The sequence below is a fragment of the Clavelina lepadiformis genome, chromosome 4 (genome assembly GCF_947623445.1).
Source record: "Clavelina lepadiformis chromosome 4, kaClaLepa1.1, whole genome shotgun sequence".
NCBI classification, from domain to species: domain Eukaryota; kingdom Metazoa; phylum Chordata; class Ascidiacea; order Aplousobranchia; family Clavelinidae; genus Clavelina; species Clavelina lepadiformis.
The window spans coordinates 20,455,397-20,464,609 of NC_135243.1; the positions used below are offsets into that span (position 1 = coordinate 20,455,397).

The following is a 9,213-nucleotide window of genomic DNA, read 5'->3' on the forward strand; positions in this document are numbered from 1 at the left end:
GCTATCCAATAGATATCTTTGGATTGCTTGAGCATTTCTGTATTCTTGTCATGTTTGAAAAATGTCTTTTCCACGCCATAAAGCTTGCTTCCAGTTGCAACTTTTCAAAATTTTTTACCATGAAGAAATAAGTAAAAATGCCACCAATTTAGTTATGTCTAGTGCAAAATTATGGTATGATATCACAATCTTTAAGCACTTCTGCATTAGAACTAAATTTCCACTTTCAAAAAATAAAACAATAGCAGTAAAACATGAATCAGTACTAGCAACAAAATGCTGTCAGCTAATATTAGATGCAGTTTTACTTAAGGATATATCGGGTGACTGTGATCTTCTTAAAGATTGGTTAGAAAAATAGCTGAGAAAAGAATTCCATCCAAGAGAGACACATTGAATATATAGCATTCGAAAGTGGAAGGGAACAAACGCAAAGTTTATAAGCTGTGCAGGGGTCCAACATAAGAAGGAAGATGTAAGAATTGTCAAGTATGTTGTTTTGAATATCTCTTTTGCTTTTTTAATACCTTTTCCAGATAGAATTGGATGCATAAAAACAAAACTAGCACTTGCAAATGGAGCAAAACACAATTGATCACAAACAACAGTGGGTAAAACTCGCCAGTTAAGTCGTCTCAGTACACCCAACCAGGTAGCTACAAGTGGTCCAAAGTAACAAAAACCGAGTGTTGACATAACTGCAGTTCGTTTAATGTCATATCCACATGGTCTGTTTTCAATCTTTTGAGCAAGTATATCACCAGCTGTAGTCAGCACTCCTGCAGTTACAACTTGAGTAATTAATGGTCTTCTTTTGGCAACATTCCCATAAGTTGACAATATCCTTAGTAACATTTTAACCTTAATTGCTTTTACACAAAAATGTTATTAAAATTAAATTTGAGGTTAGCCTAAAACTATTACCTAACAGGAATGCTTGAAACTCTCATAGATAAGGTGACTGCCATTAAAAGATGTAAAATTCCAGTGCAAATTTAAACAAATTGGAATTTTCTAAATAGAATCATAAAAAAATGGAAACAAAAACATCAGAACCAGAACAGATGTAAACGCTTAACCAGCAGACAATTTGTTTTACCTGCCATTGTCTCTGAAAACTAAAACATTTCTGCATGAACTTCAGTTTTGCTGTTTGCTTTTAATAACTCCATCTTCTCAACATTTTGCCTATAAATGGAAACAATGTCACATAAAACTAGTAAACTGTCTGAATAATATCCAAACCGGATTATATAGTAATTTAGCTGTATAAATCCAAACAACAAAATAAAGAAAAACATTGGCTATTTCAATGCACTAATTTTTGAAATATTGCAAACTAGTCTAATTAAATAAAAATAAAACGTTTTTTCGCCACAAACTTTACTTTTAAAATCCAATAGCACAAAAGCTTGCTCCTAAATAAACTTGAAGTGTAATTTTAATCTAAATCTTTTGCTATTTTGGGCTGACTCAATCACTGCATTGATGACTCACTCATTGCGATAGGCCTAATTGTTGAAAGTGCAACATTGACACTGTAGCCGTTTTTTGCCTCAAAAAAGGTTTAAAACGCCTAGAATGGCATCGTATTTCAAGTTTGTACGATAATACGAACAAATCGAACAATAGCTGGCAATTTATTGTGGACGATTTTAACTTCTTAAAAAAAATTTTCTAATGCCGTATAACCCGCATTTTATGTTTTGCAAGGATTAGCGAGTACAAAATGTCCGTTTCAATGTTCAACCTTTTTTCTTGTTAATCGCTAGTACACGAAGCAAAATAGACAAGGTCTGTTCTTATGTTCTTCAAAATAATTCTTATTTAACCTGAAGCAAAGAATAATTTTTTTTGATAACAATTCGTTGTAATCATTAAAGCTTTTTACGCAATAAAACCTCTGATGAATTCAGTAACTTTTTGCGTAGATTAGCCAGAATAAATCAATCAAATAGAACGAAGTAACTTAATCTACATGTGATAAATAGGTATCCAATCAGTCGCGATAAATATGACTCTGAAGCTAACATGGTGACAGCCTGAAAGTTTTTCAAGTGAAAAACTTGTTAAAGCGCAAGTTCAGAAAATACAGTAAAAAATGATACCTACGTGCGTACCATGCGTATACGTTGCCAGGGCCTATGTAGGCATACAGTAGCCTGTTAAAAGCTCAATTTTTATTCGTTTTTTTGCGCAATATTGACCCCTAATAGCAACAATTTATATGGGGACGCTGGAAATGGCGGTAATGGATAATGATGGTAATAAAAATTGACAGTGAACCGTGTTTCTCTTAAAAAATACATAAATTAGTTTGATAGAAATATATTCTAGAAATTATTAGGTTTTTTTTGTTGATTGATCTAGGTTGATCAGGTTTAAAAACGAATGCGTAAATGTTATCATCAATTGGTTTATTCCCAGTTTAATAAATTGTATGTTTCTACTTTCCTGGTTTATTTTTGAACGTTTTGTTTTCTGCTTATTCAATAAAATCACATAGTTATTTTGAATTGTTTAATTTTAATCAAATTTGTTTTGGTAGTATTGTGCAATATATTATTTATGTATTTCTGCTTACATAACATATGCATTTATGTATTAGTAACGCTAGTTGTTAAATAAATATGAGTTAAACGAGTCTTATGCCACGACTAACTGCGCAGCAGTTTAATCAAACCAATTAAATTACTTTCACATAGCACATTAAGTTTAATATTTGCAATATATGTATTGGATTCTAAGTTTGGTTATCTGCGATAACAAATTCGTATCGTAAAATAAATCCAAAATAAATTGTGTATTGTATAATGGAAACACTGTTTACGATCAATATCTATTGAAAAAAATGGTCAGAAGCAATAGAAATGTGCACCCTACTACTCAGTTTGACTTCAATCTTTAAATCGATTGAAAATTGAGTGCACAGAAGTTCTTTCCAAGTCATTAACTGCAAAATTACACACCTTAAGTGCGGCACTGAAGCCCATAAAATGCAGTATTTAGTGTGTTTATGCGAAACTCTGCAGTCTAGCTGCCGGACTGCAGAGTATGGCAGTTTTCACCGAGATTTCGTATGTGCAAGGAAGCAGTTGATGTGCACTGCGACTCGTGGTCCAAGGTTGTCCGGCGTTTGTACAGGCAAGTTGTGGCCGGGGGAACAAATCAGTGTTTCTTGTTTTTTTTTTTGGAGAAACTAGTGTGCAATGCCGTTTTTTCCTGAAAAATCTCGGGTGTCCTCTTGCCCTTCTCTGCAATCTGGTCTGGTTGCTGGTTACTATGACTCGTAGCACAAGGCTTCCCGGCGTTTGTGGTAGGCAAGGTTTGGCCCTTTCTCTTTTTTCGGAGACATCAATTTTAAACACTACTATTGCAATACAAATCGGAGCCAAAATTGGTGTCCCTTTTTTTGAAAACGCTGGTTTCAATACTGTTTTGGACAAAAAATCTAGGGTGCGCTCTTACCATACTCTGCAGTCTGGTACAAGTGCACAACCACAGAATGTCTTCATATACTAGGTCCCAGCTTCTGAAATTGTGATGTCATCTGGTTGTCCTCTTGTATACAAGATCTGTTTTAGTTTTATGCAGTCCGCAATGAAAAATTTGAAATGTGATGCCATTCATTGTAATCCTACACATTGCAATATCTGCACGTATTGAAAAAAGAGTCGCGCTATTCTCACTTGCATGTACATTTGGAGCATCTATGTTTTTAATTTAGGTGGATTGTATCCATACACCAAACTGACCAAATAGCACTGAACTGTTACAATGTGCAGCAATTTTCATTCCTCAGTTGCTTGAACACACCACCTGTTCGTATGCTTAATTTTCGCTTTTTCAACTTATGTTTTATGGATTTAACTAGTTATAGGTTTAATGGCCGTGCTAGTTGTTACCAGCAAATATCAACATTATTTCACATCCGCACGTTTTAAGCCTTTTCGGCGTAGTCAATTTTTCCTGTTCATTGGCACATGTTAGTAACAACTGGCTTGATTTTTCGTCCCCGCCGTGCTTTTGGCAAAAAATAAAATGATTGATTGAATGTTCATACGTGCGAAAGACAGATGAGCTGTGGTTTTACCAATTTACAATCACAATTAATGCTTTATATAACTGGTAAAATTTCAATGTTTAATACTATCTGATGATACAGTTTCAGGGTTTGGCCTAACACAATGAATAGATTATATATGATACATAATAAACTTCTAAATCAAGATACTTAACTGAATTGCTTGTTTCTGCAGAGATCACTGTGTCCTAGCATACATCAAGTATGGTATTGCACATGTAATATAAGCTAATGCAAACATAATTACGCAGCTTTCAAGCTCCAAATACACTGTTTCTACTGGTACAAGTAGGATTGTTTATTATTTTATTGTTTTCGATTTATGCAAGATGGCACCTCAAGGAAGAGGCTGCTTGGATGATATCAGCAAATTAGACTTTGGAGAAGATCAAAAATTACTTATTCTAAAAGCAATTGACAAGCCATCAGCAATTGAAATAGAGAAATGGAAGAAAGTTGTTGACATCTTAACAAGTAAAGCTGTCAGCAATCCTAAAAATGGACGGATTGCGGCAAAAATTTGTGATGGCATTGCAAAGTCTGAGATTTCACAATTATCCGAAGGAGATGAAAAATATTTCAGAAAACTTTTGTTAACAAGTCTGCAGCAGGAATACAAGAAGCATCAAAAGCAAGATTACACCAATCACAAATCTTGGATTGGCTTTGTGAATTTCTTGTGTGGAATTTTTGACATCTTACATGTAAATAACATGCCGTTGATGGCATTAATTGTACCTGTGTATGAAGTACTTGGAGTTTTAACAGATGCTCAGTTTATAAAAGACGAATCCGCGATTCAGTGTTTAGTGGTCCAACTGCAGTTTATTGGAGAGGAACTTGATAGATTAAACAAAGCCAAAATGGACAAATTAATAGAAAAGCTACGAGAAGTTTTACTCAGCCCAACAACCACGCAATTGTCAAGTTTAATGCTTTTGGAAATCTTGGAGTTAAGAAGTGGCAATTGGAAACTTTCACCAGCTGCCTACAAATACTATTATGAAGAAGATGCCAAAGCTTAATAATGCAGTATTGTATCTCTTTGAGAATTTTCATTTTTTGTTATCGCTTTTATATTCCGATTGGCAATTTTCAGGGTTTGCATGTGTAATCACTGAAAGACGCTTGGAAGTTTATTTAAAAAAAGTTTGTGCCCGAATTTACAGCTAATATTCTTATTGCATTGAGTAAATTGCTTTATTGAGATAAATTGGTTGGAATTGTGTGGGGTTATTAAAACATTACGCAGAGTATGTAACTCTGATTTTCTTACCATCCATGTCATGTTTTTAAACTTAATTATTTTTTTGTTCAGAATCATGTATCATACTTATTTTATTGAAGTGATTATCTTTGAACTATGAATAATTTGACATGCCACCATTGCGTTTGCCTTTAAATGAAATTTATATTGTTTTCTATCACTTTGCTTTTACTCAATCACTTTTAAGCAAAAACAGACATTTCAAAAATGTCAAAATGTGTCATGATTATTGCTGTTGCTGTATGAGCTGAAGATTGTACAGAGTACTAGCATACCACTCCATTTAGTAAAGTTTAAAGAAAAATATTCAGTGAGCCCTCCTGTAGGTTAGATTTGAATGTTGGAAATTGACATGTGAAATTTTCATATTTTTTCCATTTAAAACTATAAAATGCTATTTTAGCAAGAATGTTTACAGAAAAATTCTCGTGCTTATTCATGGTGAGCAATGATTTGGTTTATGCATTTCTATTTTCAAGGTATACATCTTGAAAAGAATTGCTCCAGCAAACTGTTTTTGGTTTTCAAAGTAGGCAGTTGTGTTAGAAAAAGAGACTTGGTATGGTGGTTTGATAATGTTCATCATCGGACTGAGGAAATTCTTTGCGCAGCTTTGAATAGACGATGATTCCTCATTGTTCGAGCCTGGTTATCAAGCTAGCCTTTGTGCAAGTTCATTGTCACACTTTTTTATTTTTTTTATTGAAATGAAGTATTAAAGGAAAGTGATAAATAATGCTATGACAGCTATGCATTATGGCTAGGATGACATAGATTGAAGCCTTAAAAGACTGATTTCAGCAAAAAGAAGATTTGCAAACAAAAAAGGCTTTAATTGTAAATTTTTTTAAAGTGAAATAAAGAGTTCCCAATAAAAGCGTAACCAAACAAATTCGTCTTTGGGATATCCCCCATCGTAAATCTTCCACATAGACACCTATTATAATACTACAGTGGTTTTCCAAATTTTGATTGATTGTTACAGTATTTCAATATCCTTGTTGTTTAAACAGATGTTCTTCAGCCAGATACACTAGATGTCAAGCAGCCACTGAATTGTGCTAATATAAAAACCGTACGCTCTGCGTGGAACTCAGTAGATAGAGCAGTAAGATACCACATGTTCTACGGTTTGACCCTGTAATGAAAAGTGGTTTATGGTACCTTAACCTGTAAGGTTTGCCCACTTTCTTACAAAGTCTGTTTACTTGTGTATATCTTAACAGTGAACTTTGATAGACTTCAGCAATAATGACACAGGAATGACTACTGTATAATCTGATTATATTTGAAGCTTCTTTGAACGAATACATCAAGATAGAACATTGTGACAGCTACATAATAAAGTCGACCACTTTCTAGGGTTAACTTCGTAGACTGTAAAGTGATGACTCGTAATGCACGCATAGTAAGAGAGAAGCAATCGATTACGTCACGCAGTGTTGTGCTTCGCTGATTCGATAGACGAGAATTCTATGTCGTACACAATTTTATATTACATTAATTGATATATTTATCACAACCCTCCACACTGCTTTCATAAGCCGCGAAGTTCGCCACTAACCATTTGTTGAGAGTTTATAGCTCAATACTCAATAAAAAATCATATTTTATTTGTGTATTGTTGAGTTGTTCGTGGTCTACAGCTAAGGAAAACTTACACTTTCTATAATTGGCAAAAAACAACTTCCGACGTGCAAGCACGTGGCGAGTTTAAGTTGTAGGGTAGTTGACTGACTCTGACTCCAGGGGTTGCTTTTGTTGACCTCGCTCATATATAGAATAAAAAAATTTTTTTTGGGGGGGCTCGCTAGGTTAATAACGTGACTGTACCGTCGTATAAGAAGCAGACTGAAACGTAAAACGAACACGCGGTGATTAAATGATACATTTTAAGACGAAATGCGAAATTGCTTAAGAGCGCTAACCAGCGGCAAACCAGAAAACATCTACATGCATATAGTGATATGAATAGACGCATCTCAAAAGCGTCCGTGCGGCGTGCGCCTCCATGTCCAAACGACAACTTTTACGAAAAATGAAACTGTGACACACAAAGCTCTTTTGGCAAAATAAACTTGATGTCCTGCCGCAGCTTAGCTGTCAAGATGGCGTTTATTATACGTAAAGCGGAGTCGACCGAGTTCAGGAGGTCGGTTTTAGTTCGTAGACCGTAATCAAGCCATCCTAGGCGACAAAGGTCAAGTGGGGTTGAAGACGATGTCGCGACTCGCGAATATAATTGCAAAATTTGGAAGGGGTTTTTGCCTCTCTGTATTACCTCTATGGTCTGCCCAGCAGGCCACACACCTCAGTTCTGGGCGTGTCCTACCAGTCGGTTAATGCGGCCAGGAACAAATGGATTTCTATAATTATAATCAATAGGGGTAAAAGGTGTAAAAATTTTGGATTTTATTTCTTTCATACTGTGTTTTAAGTGTAAATTAGGTCTACTTTAAATCAATACTTTAAGTTTAAAGCAACGACAAAGTCTTTTGTTCATAGGAGAAGATTCAATTAGATTCAAGTTCATATCTAACAAACCAATGCTATCAACGATCATGCGACAAAATCGCTTTAAAGATCTACCTGATATCTAAGGAACCATAGAATAGGAAACCCTTGTTAATAGTTGTCAGGTCTTTGCCAATGCACTTAAAGAAGCCTGAAGGCTATTGTACTTGCGCTCTTGAGTGCTCTTCGTGTGCGGCAAACCACGGGCAAGTCTATTGTGTAATAAATGTTCGCCGCTCATTAATTTCTAGGTTCTTCACTAAGGAACTTATCTATTCTTTATTTTCTCACGTTCGTAATAAATTCTACGCACTTGCAACTAGATTACAACGATCAAAATGCATGATTTGTAGGACTTCTCTACTTATTCACTGCTGAAGAATAGTATATTGCAAAGATAAGAGCAAACGTATTTGCAACAAAGTTTAGCTTAATACGACAGCATTTTAATGAGATAGTGGGCAAGCTTAAGCTAAAGTGCTTTTTGAAGAGAGCAGGCATTTTGTGGACGTGTAAACATAAAGAAAGCGGATGGGTGGAGTTCTCAGATAGTCACACGTGTTTGGTAAGAGTGATTTGCTCGGCTTGTTAGTTTAGAAACGACTTTGTTTTGTTACAGGCACCCCACATCATAAACGGATTGTAAAACACAGGGTAAGACGAATGTATACTTGAAAGCAACTAAATTGTTTACTAAGGTCGTCTTGCGACAAGAAAGTTTTTGGTCCCGCGTAATATAATAAGTTATACTTCGACAACCCAAATGCTAGACCGGTAACTGTGAGAATGATTAGGAATTATGAAGAGTACAGAAATTTGCGTAGGCTTCAACCTTCGACTGTATGCTTCGCCTCACCTTGCGAAATTTTTTTTATTGTGGGTGGGTTTTTTTCTTTATTGCTAGGGCTGGATCCATACAAAAATTTCAGATGAGCGAACTTTTCATTTGTTTAACTTAACCGAGCAAGCGAGCTGGCTCAGCCTCAGGTAAATAAACCAATATTACGCTCGCGAAAAATATCGTATGGATCCAGCCTCAGGTGCAACTTGCGATTGAACAAACGTTTGGCGCCACGAATTTGCTCGTGCGTGAAAAAAGATGAAAAAAGCATGGGATTTGGTTGTCATTTACATTTATGGCTGTCATGCAAAACGTAGGCTGTATTCTCTTTTGCTTGGATGCTTTGGCAAGCTTTTATCTCTCGGTAAAAATTAGCGTGAGCGTACTTTTTTATACAGTCATGACTACAGGAAGCGACGTGACTCTATCATTTACAGCGTCTTAGATGATTAAAGTCGCGACATGATTGCGTAAGGATAGTTTTTGCGTGGTTCTTATGTTTTGTAA

The 9,213-nt window shown here is 35.4% G+C and overlaps 2 protein-coding genes across 4 annotated transcripts; one reads left to right on the forward strand and one right to left on the reverse strand.

Moving 5' to 3' along the window:
- Window positions 1–282: 282 nt before the first annotated feature.
- Window positions 283–2,223, reverse strand: LOC143453489 (uncharacterized). 3 transcript variants are annotated; one of them, XM_076954841.1, is made up of 3 exons: window positions 2,121–2,223; window positions 1,100–1,188; window positions 283–869 (listed from the first exon to the last, which is right to left on the reverse strand). In XM_076954841.1, exons 2-3 carry the CDS (start codon window positions 1,104–1,106, stop codon window positions 283–285), a joined length of 594 nt encoding a protein of 197 aa, XP_076810956.1. In that variant the 5' UTR covers window positions 1,107–1,188; window positions 2,121–2,223. The 3 variants fall into 3 exon arrangements, with proteins under 3 accessions (XP_076810956.1, XP_076810955.1, XP_076810954.1); XM_076954840.1 differs by having other exon boundaries at window positions 1,388–2,214; XM_076954839.1 differs by having other exon boundaries at window positions 1,100–2,214.
- Window positions 2,224–2,959: 736 nt separating this feature from the next.
- Window positions 2,960–5,577, forward strand: LOC143453175 (MIF4G domain-containing protein-like). Its single transcript, XM_076954350.1, has one exon. The coding sequence runs from the start codon at window positions 4,414–4,416 to the stop codon at window positions 5,107–5,109; it is 696 nt and encodes a 231-aa protein (XP_076810465.1). The 5' UTR covers window positions 2,960–4,413; the 3' UTR covers window positions 5,110–5,577.
- Window positions 5,578–9,213: the final 3,636 nt, after the last annotated feature.